General features: G+C 37.4%; 1 protein-coding gene across 6 annotated transcripts in view; it reads left to right on the plus strand.

The window, feature by feature from the left end:
* The window catches only part of agrn (agrin), a 257,946-nt gene that overhangs the window by 233,324 nt on the left and 6,320 nt on the right, over positions 1-18,302 (plus strand). For 4 of the 6 annotated variants that reach the window (XM_077578613.1, XM_077578621.1, XM_077578626.1 and 1 more), the window contains 4 exons: positions 6,884-7,000; positions 8,787-8,970; positions 9,604-9,694; positions 16,519-16,743. In XM_077578613.1, the coding sequence (XP_077434739.1) occupies positions 6,884-7,000; positions 8,787-8,970; positions 9,604-9,694; positions 16,519-16,743 (617 nt within the window). Of the gene's footprint in view, positions 1-6,883; positions 7,001-8,786; positions 8,971-9,603; positions 9,695-10,360; positions 10,385-12,616; positions 12,650-16,518; positions 16,744-18,302 lie in introns of all 6 variants that reach the window. The other 2 variants (XM_077578600.1, XM_077578608.1) reach the window with 1 other exon arrangement.

Consider the following 18,302-nt stretch of genomic DNA (forward strand, 5'->3'; position numbering starts at 1 on the left):
CTGCAGATATCGGGGGACATTTTTGACAAGCTGTCTTGATTCTGGGCATCCTGTAATTCCTTTCTCGCTCTCTTTTTTTTGTCAGCCTTTCATTTCGCTGAGGTAACTTAGACGCCCCAAAGAAAAATAGCCACAGGAGTGCACCCTTATTTTTTGAAGTCAGACGGACTAAGAGGGTGATAGCAGCATCAAGAAACTATTTAGCCCAACTGAGCAGGTGCACAGTTTTAAATGGTAGTGAGCCTTTCCCCTGATAAGCCATCCAATTACATTAAACTGTGTAATTTGTCATTATGAACATGCATTTTGTTAACTCTCGTCATCTCCTCACAATCAACACAGCAAATTTTCCTCTTGGCTGGTTCCCTGCCGCCACCTTCTTTCATCATCCATATGGTAATTGCGTCTTACTCCTGCAATAGAGGCAGAAAATCTTCCTAAAATAAGTGGAGGCAAGCAAAGAAGGCAGTGGAGGATGGTGATGGTCTGTTGGGACTGTAAGGGATGAGCTGACGCTAGTTAAAGAGCTTTAGAGTTGAGTGACGGGCACTCTTCAAATAAAATGTACGCACAACCTGAAATGGACTTATATATTTATATACGTGATATATTGCATGCTGGGAATGTTCGTCATAGCAAGGACAGCTCGGGCTGGCGGCATGATGAAGCACATACTTTCAAAGGCACAGACAAAAGAAATAACCTTTTTGGTTCACCTCTCACATCACGGCTGCACGTCTTTAAATGAGGCTTATTGAGGGCCACTTTTCACAGTTTCTCATCTGCGAGGGCTCTCTTTTCATCTTTTCCCAATGACATTTCTTCTTCTTGCATGATCTTTCAACAGATATTTTTAATTTTATTTTTTATGTGCATGTACAGAATTTGTGCTAATGATAATGCTGAACTCACTCGTGCATGCTGCACTGCATGCTTTGTCTCATATTTTTACAGCTCAGGCTATGTCTTGGGTTATTTAAAGATATATTGTATGATATACTGTGCAATAGCCAACATTTGTTGGTCCTAAAAATTGGATTGCCTCATGCAGACATCCACCAAGGTATACAGTATAAATAAATTACATAAAAGACCTTTGTATTTTGTCAATCTATTTGACAGCTATGGCTACCATCTTGTTAATGGATGAACAGATGTGCCAAAATGATTCTGTGGGTTGGACAATTCCCATGGCATCATAATTGACTGACACGACTTAATAATAATAATAATAATAATAATAATAATAATAATGCACTCTTATCCAAATAATTGCCAAATATATTTAATGAAGCACATTAAATTGTTAAATGTAATTGGTTTTCCCTTCACCCACTATTGGTCAACAAAGTTTTGTGTATTAATGTGTGTAAAGTGTACCTGTCTCCTATTAATGTTTTCTCATTCAAATTAACTACCGGTAAGGTTAAAAAACAACAACAAAACGCAAACCTAGCAGTGGCCTATGACTAGCAGTGGCCTAATCCGTCAGAGAACAATGATAACAAAAAAAAACATAAATAGAAACAGAAGTTCTAGAAACAGCTCCAACCATAAAGCTATCAAATTCAGAAGTCTGTTTCCTGAAAAGGCACAATAATGGCAATTTGAGAATGTATTTCCTAAAATAGTGGCTGAGGGAAACAGTTGTTATCAGTAAGGCGTTTATGAGCGGGGAGACCTTTATTTGCTAAGATTTATTTTGTTAAATAGTCTTCTGTATGTTTTAGCTTAATTTGTAATAGAATAGACATTAGATTGTTTTGTAATGTTCTCTCCCTATCAGCTTTTCTTTCTTTCTCTCTTTATTTCTTTTCGCCATCTCTAATTATTTCCGGGTCATTCTTGAAATGTCTAGCAGCTGGACTTTCAATGTCAACATGATAGTAAGCTTCAGCTTTACAGATGCCACGTCTGTTGTTCAGTAAACGATACTTGTATCAGATGCCATAGTACAGGTAATTACAGCCACCCTGAAGCAACACCTGTTTGTATTATTCTATATTATTTCGAAGTAGACAACGTACCCAGCAATTATTGAGGTGCAGTATCAGGAGAGTGGGGACAGCAATTTAAGGAAATGCAGTACACCGTATGTATGGACAAATCATGGAGTGACAAAAACAAAATCAATAAAGATGCGATGAGATAATTAAGATAATGAAAGTTGGCCGGAGTTTTCCAAAATGTTAGTCCATGAGTTAAAACGCCGTGTATGGACAGAAGACCAAAATGCATAAAAGCACACATTTTTAGAACTCCACTTTTGGCCTGACTGTGTGCATGGAGGCGCTTTATGTTTGCATGTTCCTGCAGGTTTCTGCATGTCCCACTATGCACCCTTACCGGTCTTCTAATAACTATATTCCTCCCTATTTTGTGTTTTCTTTCTCTACGATGTGCTGTCTGGATATAAGAAATCACGCAAGGTAATGAGACAAGTCACACCTTAGCCCATGTTTCATTTTGAACCATTCACTATGTCCTCTCACTTCCACTTCTCTTTGTGTAATGAAAAAAAAAATAAAGTTTCTGCAGAGTGGTGGGCAGCTTTGTAGAAAAACTTGTCATTTCATAAGCCTGTGTGCACGCACTCACTGCACTGAGGCAGGGAGCTCTAAAAACACTCTTTGGCTTTCACCTCAGTCCATCTGCTGCGGGGGCGGATGGGGTGTGAAGGTGGGAGGGAAGAAAGACATCCATCCTTGTGGCGGACATTGTTTTTAAGCGGCAACAAACGTCTTCATTAGCCCGGCGTAGGTGGTGGTGATATCACGTCGGGCCGCGCAGCGGTCGGCGGTGAGAGCAAAAGACGGTGAAAAAGTTATCCGCGAAGACCGTGGAGGTACTGAGGAGCAAATCCATATTGTTCTTTTGTCGTCTGCTCTCACTTGTTTTGTAAACAAACAGTCCTCCATCCTTTTACAAGTCCCCCTTCACCCGCTCGCTCAGCCCCTCAGCACCCCAAATGCACAGTGAACTTCAGCAGGCTGCAAACACTCCATGAAGCCACGGTTGTGTCCTCTCGCAAGAGCCAACTAAACGACACGCTTTCATTGCATAATAATCTCACTTTAGTGTCACAAAAACCCAACAAGTTGTTTTTTTCTGCAGTGGCAGCTGTGGTAGAGGTGCACTGTAAAAAAAAGCATAACTCCCCCATTAAGGATTTAATTTCAGTTTTGTTAGTGAGCAAGATTAATTATTGGGAAATATTGAGAGGTGGGTCAAGGGAAAGTCCATAAAAATTTGGTGTGGATCAGTTTTTGTTTTGTTTTTTTCAGTTTTGAAAATATCATGGAATATGATGAAATACAATGATGAGGTAATGAAATACTAAAACAAAGACTTTTACTTACTTGCCGCATTAAGTTGAAGTCTATTCATAGCTAACATGTCTATGCTAAAATCGCGATCGCAGTTATTCACTGATATAGTTTCCAGATTCTAGTCAGTGTATTGTCTTTCCCTTTTCTTCTCATTTAAATGCATAACTGACTTGACGTATGGTTAATATTTGATCAGGTATTAATGAGGTAAACCAGTGGTTTCCAAACAACGGTTCCCGGGCCATTTGGCACAGGGCCGCACAAAGAGATGAACCGTTTTTATTTACTGATGGCTGGATAGGATGGAGGGAAATATAATATAAGTAGGGCTAGATGATGAAATGGTTGAGAATCGTGATATTACGGTGAGCAGCTGTGAGCATATTTACTCAATCAAACTGAGAGGAAACAAGAGTGACAGCAGCCAATCTGAGTTGACCTTTTCCTTCTCTGATTTGGTTTGCAAGTTGAAAAAGTGAACAAAGAATAATAGTAACATTGACTGAACGTGCAGCTGATGGGCAGCCATGACAAGGCGTTAGGTAGGTAAGGTATTTTGACCTGAGAAAAAAAAAATTACCCCAAGCTTCAATATTTAGAATAAATGTGTTTTTTAGTGAGAAGAAAAGTCACCACATCGTGAAATTTGGACAAATTGGGCGTACCATAGACCTCTGGTGTGAGAAATTAATGTGTGAGAGCGTGGGATAGCACAGAAATGTGTGAGTAAGTCTACCCTGAGTTTTACCCAAATAAGTCGCAAGTCCTTAAATTTGTAGCTTGAGTGTATAACTCCAGTCAAGTTATGTGACTCGAGTCACACACCTCTGTTATATCATATCTTATTACATTGTGTTTGTATTTCCTTCTCAAAGAATCATTATGCAATACCCCATTAAATGTTTTGGGAGTAATTCATTCATGAAGTTATTATCTAATGTAATTAAAAAAAAATGTTAGGTTAATTAAACATTGATTTTCTAAATTGCAGCAAATTGTTCTCCTAATCACTGAAGTAAAAGTATTAATTTATAGAAGGCAGTGTACTCATTTAGCGTGTACCTGCATAATGCGTTTTGCTTATAACTTGCCAAATAACCTAAAAACACATTTATTAAGTCATGTTTTAAGAATTTCAACATTGTACAATAAAACACTAATCATTGATATAATATTCATATTATGTCTTATCACTACAGTACTTTGTGTGTATTCATTTTCATTGTGTAACACAATTTGAGGTTTTCCCCCGTTGCTGTCCTGCGGAGGATGACAACATTGGCAAAGTCGAGCAAATACACTCACATCTGGGTCCAGCCACCTTGGCCTAAGCCCCCGATAGGTCTCTGTTGGATGCAACAACACAATCTGATCTTAAGCCAAGCGTCTCTGCCTCCTGCACTCCAAATCCCTGCCTAAATAAAAGCCAGCCGTTACAATGCCTGTTTATTTGGCCTCTTCCGTCATTTTTCCAGCAATTAACTCCATGTTTCTCCTCTGGCAATTAGTGTCCCACTTACAATAAACATATTTTTCATTGTTAGATGTTTGCTAAGCTGTTTAATACATATATATATATATATATTTATATATGTGTATATGTATGTATATATTTATATATATATTTATATATGTGTATACGTATGTATATATTTATATATATATTTATATATGTGTATACGTATGTATATATTTATATATATATTTATATATGTGTATACGTATGTATATATTTATATATTTATAGATGTGTATACGTATGTATATATTTATATATGTGTATATGTATGTATATATTTATATGTATGTATATGTATATATTTATATGTATGTATATGTATATATTTATATGTATGTATATGTATATATTTATATGTATGTATATGTATATATTTATATGTATGTATATGTATATATTTATATATATATATTTGTATGTATATATTTATATATGTGTATGTATATGTATATATTTATATATATGTATATGTATGTATTTATATGTATATGTATGTATGTGTATGTATTTATATGTATATGTATGTATATGTATGTGTATGTATTTATATGTATATATGTATGTATATGTATATATATGTATGTATATATGTATATATATATATCTATGTATGTATATATATATCTATGTATATATATATGTATGTATATATATATATATGTGTATATATATATGTATAATATGTATTTTATATATATATATATGTATGTATATATATATATATATGTGTATATATATATGTATAATATGTATATTTTATATATATATATATATATATATATATATATATATGTGTGTATAATATGTATATTTTATATATATATATATATATATATATATATGTATATGTGTGTATATATATATGTATAATATGTATATTTTATATATATATATATATATGTATATGTGTGTATATATATATGTATGTGTGTATATATATGTGTGTATATATATATGTATAATATGTATGTTTTGTATATATATGTATGTATATACTGTATATATGTATATATATATATGTATATTATATATGTATAATATGTATATTTTGTATATATATATATGTATATATATGTATATTATATATGTATAATATGTATATTTTTTATATATATATATGTATATATATGTGTGTATATATGTATATATATGTATATATATGTGTGTATATATGTATATATATGTGTATGTATGTGTGTATATATATATATATATATGTGTGTATGTATGTGTATATGTATATATATATGTGTGTATGTATGTGTATATGTATATATATATGTGTGTATGTATGTGTATATGTATATATATATATGTGTGTATGTATGTGTATATTATATGTATATTATATATATATGTATGTATATATGTGTGTGTGTGTGTATTTCCATATGTGTAACATTTGATTGAACATTTTATTCAAATGTTCACTGACTAATGCATGTGTTTAAATGGCCAACTTCAGCTATATGCAGGTTTACAATTGCTTATATTGTTGATCCATAATAGCCATAATAGTCTTGATGAGGGTATGCTGTCTACTTAGTGTCGTTCTCATTTGAAATGTCTTTAAGAAGTATTCATATCTCAGGACAATTCTCTTTTGTACTTGCTTTTAATGCCTCACATCTAGAAGATAATTGACCACCCTCTCAGCAGACATAGAAATTAATTATGTTGTAATACATCAACTGCGCTGATGTGCGTTGAGGGCGAGCAAGTGCCGTTATAGCTTTGGCAGGCTCCAAAAACGAATATGGATCATTTTAATGGCAGAATCTATTTATTACAGTGGCATATGTGCAAATGTGCTACATTAATCTCCCCTTTTATATATATCAACTAAAAGGATGTGCAACTTATTTCAGGCTCACAAGACACAAAACATATGACTCCATAAATCATCACATCCTGAGTAGAAAAGCACTGCAAAAACAGATTACATTTTAAAGCAATCTTTGGAGGTTGTTTTATTTTATTATTAATTTGTCTTAGAGTCTCCAGTTAAAACCAATTTGTTGTCCTGTCTCATCAGAACCTCCATGTGGACCTAAACCTGAAAGAGTCTCTCTTAGTCGGTGGAGCTCCTGACTATAGTCGACTTGCTCGAAGTGCCGCACTCACAGAAGGCTTCAAGGGAACAATCCAAAAGGTAAATATTTGGAAGTCTTTATTTTCTAAAGGACTGTTGTGACATTGCCTCGGCCTGCCAGGTTTTTACAGTGGACCCTCTGAAGTCGAATAAAAACCCAGAGTTTGAACTACTGTCTTGAATGGTGTCACATACGTCAACATATGACATTAGCATCAAAAGGTTAAGGCTATATTTGTGTTTTTCTTTTTTGTGACAGGAATGACAACACGTATGTGCTGGCTGCTCAGTACAATATGGCGAACTTGTCTAAAGATCATCAATGAATAATAATTAAATGTGCGCTAAAAAGTCTTCCTCTTCATATTCTTTAACCCATCCACATTTAGACTGAACAAGTAAATCACATATATTCTTAATGCTAGGTGATTTTCATCCAGTAGTTCTTCCCTATGTTATATTTAACTTCTTATAAAGTGCTATGCCATTGGTTATATGTAAGTATCAAAAAGTTATTTTTACACTTGCATGATGATTAACTCATTCACTGCCATTGATGGCTATAGACGTCAAAAATTCATTTAAACTATTTCTATTAGATTAACATTTTTTTTCCACTTTTGTTAACAAGAGTATGAAAACCTAGCATTTTTTTATTGTACATTTAAAACATATAAGATGTGTGATTAATTGTGAATAATTACGATTAAAAATTGTAATCGCCTGACGCTCCTAATTTTTAATAATCTTTTCTTTCTTTTTTTAAATCTTGTCAGGCAATTAAAATTCTTAATTGTAATTAATTGCATGACTTCAATAGTTGACTCACGATTAATCACAAATTTTACATCTGTTCTAAATGTACACACATATTTTTTTAGGTTTTTATACTCTTAACAAAAGTGAAAAAAAATTTAAGCTAATAGAAATAGTTCAAATGAATTTTTGACGTCTATAGTCTTCAATGGCAGTGAATGAGTTAAGATTGCCAACATATGACTAAAAAAATTTATTGTATGGCCAATAAAGGTTTAGGTGGACAAAGACGCACATCAACTTAATATTCAAGTGGTTAGTTCTTAATCCAAACAAATAAAAAATTGACCATCACAGTTCAAATATAAAAGTTCCACTGTACTATGTAATGATTTGATATTCTTTTGGTCCATACAGATGTCAAGCAATTGATTATTAGTTGTCGTATTGTCACTTTATCCACTGTCATATTAATATTTTTTTACATTCTATGATCAAAGTGGCACTGCTCATTTGAATTAGCATGCCATGTACTTAATAATAGAATGCACATTTTGAAGTCTCTTCTTTAGTTTTTCCTTAGATCTTTGCCCAACAGCTTTCTGTTTTGTTTTTTAATCATTCCCTTCTCTCACTTTCCAGTAAAATGACAAAAATAGCCCAGCAGAACAAAGGCAGGATGTTACTGTTTGCATAAACTTGTCATTAGTTCTCTTCTACAAAGTTCCCCTTGACAATTTAGAGAAAATCACAAACTAAGTGTGGCGTTTGTCTTACGTGGCCACTGGAGACAAGTTAATTATGTAGAAAAGGTGTTGAGTTCTCAGGGTGATGTAGAGTTTAACATACACTTTGTGATGCATGAACACAAATTGTAATATCTGATGCCTATATTACATTTTCTCCTTCAGTGCTGTACTCTATGTGATTTTACATGAACATGATATATTTTGCACCGAAGCAAAGTATGGATGTGATTTATCTTTTTCTTTCACCAAGCTAGATTAATAACAAACATTATGCAGTGCTGAGAAACTCACCTTTACTTGGCATTAACTGATTTGACTGTCTGACTTTTTTTTTGCAATAGATCATTTTGATGGGCACGCCCATCCTCAGAGAAGAGAACGCCCTGCGTTCCCAAAATCTGGCCATGTTCCAGGAGCACGCATGTTCCCGGGAGCCCTGCCACAATGGGGGGCGCTGCAACCCCCAGCTGGACACTTATGAGTGTGTGTGCCTCAGTGGCTACTCTGGGGGACACTGTCAGAACAGTAAGTAACGTGGTCCGTCATAGCTCTATTTTATTGTTGCCATATTTTTGGAATGTGTGCGACAATATATATTTTTTTTTTCTTGTGGTGATTTCGGAAAATGTTTAGAACAAATCTTGGATGTATGGAGACTATAGTGCTTAATATTTTTGTACAATTTCAAACTTTCACAAGAGCAAGTTGAATGATGAGTGGAGTTGAGCTAATATTTTAATATGTTTAATGAACAATGAAAGTCCATTTGAATGTTTTAAGCTCAATGTGTAGAATTCTTCAAAAGCAGCTCATAGTAAAGCAATATTACATGGCGTTAATCCTTAAACTAAAGTAGCACTTGGGGAAATGATTACGTGCACTGTCATTTCACCATCAGCTGACTCCATGTACCTTTTTATCATTTCTGCCTGGCAACTTCAAATGAACCGAGGCTCGATGTATCTTACAAAATCATTCCCCGCCTCTGCCATTAACCTTGTGCACGTGGCCGTCTGTCCCTTTTACGTTAATTAAAAATGCACCAGCACTCCCGTGTCTGCTCTGATGACTGAACCTTCCCTCTTATTGATCGGTGTGAACTTATCCTCTCAACAAACCCACCCCCGCCCCTCTCCTATTCTCCCCCTTCCTTGACAGCCATTTATGAGAAATCTGCCGGGACTGAGACTGAGGCCATTGCCTTTGACGGGCGGACATTCATCGAATACCACAACGCCGTCACGAGGAGGTAAGGAAGAGGAAAAGAGCATGTACACATCTATTTAGCCTAATGCTACAATCACTTCCTAATTGCCGTATTACCCGAATAAACCCTCTGACTATCGCCCCACCCTCACGAAGCTGTGATGACAAGCTTGATGATGTCATCAGCTCACACGCTTGAGGGGGGACAAGCAGCGAGCTAATAGGGCTTCTTTTAACACAATTTCACTAATTACCAAGATATTCAACAATCAAAGTGTTGCCCTGAGTAAGCTATGTAGTCATTTCCATAATGACAGTTGTGGGAGACTTGCACGATCTGACATTTTGTATTTTTACAAAGAGAAAGTTGATGACATCAATGTAAAAGAGCTTCGTAGAGGAAGTATTACAACAGGAAGAAAACAAAAGGTTGTGTCCCTTTAGGCTGCTGCTTTGACATTTGTATGTGCTACAGAATGAAGTTTGCCACAGGGATGATTAGAAACAATGTCTGAACAGAGTGCAAATGGCTTGATGTATTTGTCAACACACAGCCCAAATAACAAACAATGTTGCGTAATTCGCTCCCAAAACACTGTCTGTCTTTGTGTGTTGCTTGCTTTGTCCAGTGTTAGTCTTGACCTCTTCTGTCCTTGTGTGTCTGTTCTCACATTAAATGTCCCTCACTGTCTTTCCTTTTCCACCGAAGCCAACTGACCAATGAGATCCCAGAGTAAGTAGACGATATGTCTATTGGGAAATTGCCCCAGCTTCAAATCAAGCCTAACTAACAGCAACAAAACTGTCCATTTTTGGATAATTAACATAACCGAAGACACTAAAAAAAAAACCATCCAGTTTTCAGTCATATTCTCATCTACATGCAGACAATAACCATCCCAACTATACATATCCGATCATTCAGCCCAACTCCATTTTTCAGTTTGACCGATTTTGTTATTTTCAAGACATTTTGCATTTCATTCAATCCTTTCTGTCCAATGCAAAGAGAAGCATGAATGTGTGCATGATCAGCGTTATGCTCGTAGCCCAGAGAAAATGAATTGCTTTATTGGAAATGTGCAATATTTTATGCATGGTCCGTACAAAAAAATGAATTGCCATGCATTTTTACACTGAATGTTGTTAGCTGGAATGTGGAACATGAAGGAGACCCCCCTTGAAAAACAAGAGGAAGATGTACTGACCTAGTTTCTCGTGCTTGTACAGTTTATTATTCCTGATTGTTAGCCTGGTAAGTAAGAAAAAAACATTACTGGAATCAGACCTTTCTTTTTTCCAAATATCTGTTATAAGGAATAAATCATTTACAATGCAGGCCATAGATACAGGCAGCAACATATTAATCACAAATGTGCCCCCCTCCAGTTGAGAGCTCTTGCGGTGTGTATCCACAGGCATCAATCTCACTTAACAGGAGGGGGGGGACAGTGGCTCCTTTGAGTCCAAAGTTTAATGGATGTCACATTTAGTAAAGAGCCTCAATGAATTTGAGTCTAAGTAAGCGGCGCCGGGGAACAGTGCTCTGCAGGTGCGCGGATCAATTCAGCTTGATTTGATTTTGTTACGGAAATGAATTCATTTCTCAGAAAGGCCATTAAGTGCTCGGCGAGGGCGCAAAGTCAAACGTTCACCTCGGGTTAATGGTACGACCATTCGAAGCTGGCTTTGCCCGCAACTAAAAGCTTAGGTCGATTTGGCTCAAGGCCCATTATTTCAATGACAAATCATATCTGGCGATGACTCCCCGCTGCTATGGCACTTGACCCCATTTTTTGACCTGTGTGTTTCATTTACTGCTCAAGTTAATTGATGTTACACTGTGGCATACTTGCCTCGTTTATAACAAGTAGTTGTTGAGGAAATTGGCTGCTGGCTGAATAAGGCCTTTTAAAAGATGCTTGTTCCCAGGGCATTTTGGCACATTAGCCACCTTGATCCAATAGTGGTGCCCTGGAGAGCCTCCTTTCATGGTTGCAGTGCGATTGAGGCACTATGGGATGGGCATTCGGGTGAATTGTCTTGATTGTTGAAACAAGAAAACAAAAATTCATGCAATGATTACAGGTTGCAGGAAACAGCTTAGTTTCCTACAATAAACTCCATTTCCGAGAAGTAATTATATTTCACCAATTAGACACTCTGAATTGTTCAAAAGCTGCGTTCAAAGCAAAAGAAAGAGACTCCTAAGACTGTGGACTAATTGTTTTGTATTCAGTTGCATAAATCAGCTGTAATAAAATAAAGTAACTGCATTGTATTGGTTCTTGTGAAATAAGAGTTCATCACAATATGAATGCAGTCCAGTTGAATTCAGTGCCTGCATGCTATATTTGCCAGCCAACCTCAATCTATTTCCTTGCGATCAGTCTGATTTACTCATACGTAGTATTCACAGCAAGCTTTGTTTATATCTGGTGTCTTTTTCTCGCATTAGCGTCACATGACTGACGACGATAATAAGGAAGAATTTGTTTTGTTGGGAATCGACAATTTGACCATAAGCAGATCACATTCAAGTTGCAGTGTGTCAGTGGACTTGAGTTTGGGAGCAGGAAATACGACTTGAAGCGACATTGTGATGCACGTTTTCTATGACTGCATTTTTATACTATGCAACAGCAGACTAACTGGGCCTGTATTATTTACAGCCATTATTGCTGCCGCTACTTTTGACATAAGGTTTCTGATGCAAATAATAGAAATTCCATACGCTCAACAATCAATCAATCGTTTCAACACGCCCATTCCTGTGGCCACAATAGATAGTCGCCATGCTAGATATTGTAGTGGAGCAGCAGCTTTTCTCAGCTTTAAGTCTACGTTAGACTGCTGTGAACCCCCCAACGGGCTCACAACAACCCTCCTTCCCTCTGTCCTTCTGGCCTCTCCGCTTACCTTGCATGCCGTTGACTTTCTCCCCCCCCCCCCCCTTTCCCCAAAGTCCCGAGTCTGTGGAGAACCCGTCTGAGCAGAGGTGAGTCTTGCAGAGCTTTAAGACTTGCAGTCTCTTATTTCTCATTTCCTTCCTTCCTTTTGAGACAAACCTACCCTATCCGCTCACCGGGCTAAATCTCCCTCCGTGGATGCAGCATCGTCTTAACCATTGTGCTAGAATTGAGTCACGCCCAACCCCTTCACACACTTGACTGTATCCAAGTTCAAGGGTCCAATAGTAGCACAGAACTGGATCCAGAGCCTACAGGCTCCCGTCAGAGCGCTCCTTACTGAATTTTACACTCTGCTGCCACCTAGAGTCAAACTAAGAGGCGAGGGCCAATGAGGGAGATGCTTGAAGAGAATTTGAACACGTGTTAGAAGTAGATAAAATCCAACCATTTATAAAAACAGAAGCAACGACACAGTACCGGTCTTGGAAGTCAGCAGCGTATATGAGATTTCCAAACCCGTGTGCGCGCCGTTGTTTTATTCATGATATATTCAGCTCACTTAATAACCTTGAACTTATCACTGACAAGCTGCTCGGATGGAGATTTATTGGTCCCTGTAAGCTATTTGAGGGTTTGCCAGAAGAGGATTCGCTGAGCTTTATTTGTTTTGTGTGTTTTTTTTCTCTTAATGGGAAAAAAATATGATTCTTTTCTGTTGGTGTTTCTGTTAACCTCAGCAGATTCAGATAATGAATGTGCTTTACATCTGGGACATATTTTTAAGACGAGAAATGGGAAAAAGAAAAAAATGAAATATAAACATATTTGTATTCAGAGTAGAAGAAATAAAATAAAAAAACATTTTTAAAGTCATTTTTTCTGCTGAGGTCAACCACATTATTGCTGTTCTTTGGCAAACTGCTAAATATTGCCTCATTGCACTTCACGGTGTAGCCCTTTTATTCCTCACAAAAAGCCCTCCCATGAGCCTCTCTGTTTTTCACGCCGACTCCTGTGTCATGTCGTCTGTCTCGTCTAATCTGTTTTGCCCAGCTCTTTGCTGTTGTTGTTTTTTTCATCCATGTGTCACTGGTTGTTTGTTGTCCTCACCTTGTCTTTGTGTCTAAATACCCTTTGAGGAAGGTGGATTATACTGTAGCTGCGTGCCAGATGTGCTAACAATTGCACAGATGCTGATTGATGGCATGCACACAAAATTGTACGTTGCAACACACATGCCAACAAATAGTAGGTAGGATTTTTCATGAGATGTGTCCGTTGTTGCTCCGCCGGGAAAACATGAAGGGGCACAGGCTGGCATTTTTTTGTTTTTGTTTTTGTTTTTATGTAAAAACTTTTTACATACTGCTATGGTGATTGTGAGTGCGCACTTGCCCGTTCCGTGCAGTGCCTCTACAGGATAGCATCTTATCTTCCCCCTTCCGGAGCAGGCAAGAGGCTGAAGATCAAACATGCCACTGAAGACGCATCAACACACACAAGAAGAGAGGTTGCGAACAACTCCCGCTTGGTAGACAAACAGCCCCCTGCTACACTGAAGCACGGTCTGCATTTTGATTGCCCTCACATTAACGTTATAGTACAACATGGACGAACGACTTGAGATGGAGCTCATATGATTAATTAGTCATTCTTCATTGCCACGAAATCTTAAATCTTCATCTTACAAAGACATCATTTCGGATAGTTGTATGGTTCCAATTTTGTGCGGAAACCTCCTTTCTGTTCCAGTGTGACAACAACAACAAAAAATCAAGAAACACAATGAAATGCTTGGCTTGGAATTTGTGTGGAAGACTACTAAAGTTCCATATAGCAGCTTTAAGCGGGAACGGGAAAATATGCCCCGTATTGCGCAGGGTAGCTTGGAATGTATCACCAGCGAAAAGTGAGACAAAACAGTATTTATATTCAGAGTCAGTCAGTTCCAAGACATTGGGCAATTTTGTTTTTGATATAGAAAAAAAATAAATTCCCCCGTAAATAGAAACAGAAATCATCCTATCCAAGAAAAAACTGTCTCAGATAATGCATTAAGTAACATCTTAACACTGTAATTGTTACATTGGTGTAAAAAGCAGCTAACCACTGTTAAAAGTGCAATGATGTCCCCTAAAGTGTACCTGGGGTGCTCAGAAAAAGAAATGGAAACATATGGTTTAGCAAGAAAAATTGCATCCAAATGGGTTTTTTGTTACACTGGTTGTGTTAAAGCACCACTAAGGACATTTCAGTTTATGTTGATTATGGCGGCTCCATATGGGCAAAAACGGTAATGTTATGCCTGAAGGAAGACCACATTTTCCATGAGGACAAGCGCATCGCATCATTTTTTAGCTCACGCCAGCGAGTAAAATGTTGATCCTTGACTGCCCTTTTTATCCAGGTAGCTTCCCTTTTTCTCTTTTGTCTCCTTAGAAAAATGTTTCAGTTGTTTTGCAGCTTCTGCTAGGAAAGCAGTAATCGTGCGTCGACATTCAAATTGACTTTCGTCTTATAAAGCAGTCAGCACTTTTGTAGTTTTTTGTGTGCCAGTGTTCCTACCATCCTCCTCAAAGTTGGTTAGTGCCAGTAAAAATGATAGACTCCCTCAGACCATGGCAAAGGTACCATTCAACTAGTTTTAAGTCTGTTTCATCAGAAGAGTTATGAAAAGGTTGAAAAGTTCCTTAGTGCTACTTTAAAGCAAGCTTATAATAATGACAGCTCATGTTCGCATCCATACTTGCCATGACGTCACCACGTTGAAAACCGTCTTAGCTCAGCCATCTCCCCAATTCAACACGACATTTCGGAGTCATTTTCGCAACTCTCCAGGGTCAATACTGACGACGGCCGTTTGCTGATTGGTGAGACGCGACGGACAAGGTGCTGTACGCGCATGGAAGTAATCTCCCACCGTAAGCACGTCGGAAGCCTGTCTGTCTGGGTCAAGTTATATCTTTTCCGTCTAAGTAAATAATAATTAATAAATATCCAAGTCTAGATGACTGACTTATATCCATAAGGAAGCTATCTGGCGTATGACTTAATAGTAACTAATGGGTCCAAGTGACAGCCTGTCAACGTGGTGATGTCATATCCACCCCAACATGGTGACGGACATTAGCGTTAACCTGTGAAATTATTTTTGCCGAATACAAGACTAGATACGGAAATGAGAAAACCAGATTGCTCGGTTGCCCCATCAATACCTTGAAATGGGCCACGTAAGGCACACTTTAAGCGTAACTTTGATAAATGTCAATTCATAGGGTGACACTGGAGACTGAAGTCCACTTCAACTTTTGGGGTATAGCCTTCCTTTCTTCTCACATTTGTTCTCATAAAAAGCACTGTGGAGGACACGCCATCTTTTGGAATGAGTGTTTCAGTAAAAGAAAAAGCAAAACACATGTCACTGAAGAGAGATCTATTGGCAGTGGTTCGTACTACCAAGTTTAAAGGGGAAGTCAACCCCCCAAAAAATTCTATGCATCCCCACTGGTCTAAATATATTTATTATTATGGTTAATATTGCATCAGTGGAATATGAGTTAAGCAGCAAAATTATTTTCCATCTTAGCTGGCGGCCATTTTGCCACTTGCTATCGACTAAAGATGACATCAATCACAGCTCATCTTCACAAAACAGGTGAGCTGTGATTGGTCGCTGAGATGGATAAAAACGTCTAGATTTTGCTTCATAACTCTTATTCCACAAATGTAATATTAATCAGGATGTCATGTTTAGACTAGTGAGGCCACATATAACATATTATTGTCAACAAATGTTTGACGTTTCTCCAATTCCGAATTGTATCATCTACTGACAAAAATATAAAGCTGCCTTGCTTCACATGCTCACCTGCCTGTGATTGGACTATTTGAACTCTTTTCATCGACTGCAAGGCATCAACATGTCACTCACGCCCCCCACTGTTGTGCCCCCCAGTGAAAAGGCTCTGCTCGTGAACAAATTCGAGCTCAGGATCCGCACAGAGGCGACTCAAGGCCTAGTGCTGTGGAGCGGCAAGGGCGTGGAGCGTTCCGACTACATCGCCCTGGCCATCGTGGACGGCCGTGTTCAGATGATGTACGACCTTGGCTCCAAGCCGGTGGTGCTGCGCTCCTCGGTGCGCGTCGACACCAACCGCTGGATACGCATCAAGGCTAGCAGGTGAGTCGTGCCATGTCAGCCAGTGAAGGCTTCTTTTTTTTTTCTTCACTTTGATGGGATTACACTTCATCCATATTCTATTCCTGTCGCTGCGATCCCTTGCATCAATCCTCTGATGCGCTGCGAGTTGACAGATTAGTCTCAGATTAAGGTTATTTCCACGCCTGGTCATGCTTGAGTGCGAAGCGCATCGCACATCAAATTCCATGGATGCATTAATGAATGTTGAGGAAGGAAGAACATGCAGCAGCACTTAGGCTCCACATGGGAAAATTAAATAATAATGTCATTAAAATTGCATGGCGCAAGTGAATCCCAACACACACAAATGTATCTTGAAGATCACGCTCCTTAGCATGACAGCTGATGACACACTTTGGGAATTTCGTTCTAAATCACATTTGCAATGAATCAGATTACTACTAATTAGATAAAGCGAGGCAAACCTGGATCTTTTTATACCCTTGAGTGGGCTGTGTGCGTTCCCTTTTGGTAATCCAGTTTTGTGGATGAATATGGTTCATTTTGCTGTACCACATGCATATATGTAATCTACTGTATATGAATAGAACAGCGCACCCAGAGAGCACAGACCTTAGCCATGGCTTTAATATTTTCTCAACGCAATCTCATGTAATCTGATGGTACAATAAATTACAGACTTGTGATTTCAATGTAATGAAATAAAACATTATGAAGACAGATTATTTAATGATAACAAAAATGCAATATATTTCCATGGTAATATAATGATCCTAAACTTGTGTGCTTTCAGGGTTTATAAGTATGAATGCTACATGAAAATAGACTGTTGTTAGGTATAAACTGGTTTTAAGTGAATTACATCAGATTCCAATCGGACTTTATTTGACATTACGGCTTCTTATCTTGGTTAAGAAAATGGATGGACGGGTGGGTGGATAATATTGTTGTATTCTCAAGTAGAGCTGGGTATTGATTCAGATTTCCAAAATTATTTTGATTCAATTAGAAGGCCCCGATTCGATTCACGATTCACATTGATTTTCGTTTCAGTTAAGGATTTCATTGAGTACCAATTTTTATTTTATATGGAAGACATTCTCAGAAGTACCAATGCTGTAAACGGTAGAAACGTCTTGCTCTTACTTGGTGCATTAGTATGAAAACATTTTTTTTTTAAATTTAATCCATTGCAGTTACATTAATCATGTATATTTTATTGAACATGACCTGATCAAAACAATAAATAATAATTGAAATCGATTACAGCCACAGCACTATGTAAATAAAATGGCAAAAACAGCGGGCTTTTTTTGTAAAATAAATGTCCCCTTGAGGCAAGAAGGCACATTAATTTATGTTGAGGGGCGTATTGAAAATATCGATTCATGGTTTTATGAATCGATATTGGGCTATGAAAAGAATTCTCGATTCAATATCGATTTTTTTTTTTTTTTTTTTTTTTTTTTTTACCCAACCCTAATGTCAAGCAGCAAAATCCACCTGATTACATCCATCTCGGGGGGCGGCCATTTTGCCACTCGTTGACAGAAAATGACATCACAGTTAGTCACCGC

This window comes from Vanacampus margaritifer, chromosome 1 (assembly GCF_051991255.1).
Source record: "Vanacampus margaritifer isolate UIUO_Vmar chromosome 1, RoL_Vmar_1.0, whole genome shotgun sequence".
Classification (NCBI taxonomy): Eukaryota; Metazoa; Chordata; class Actinopteri; order Syngnathiformes; family Syngnathidae; genus Vanacampus; species Vanacampus margaritifer.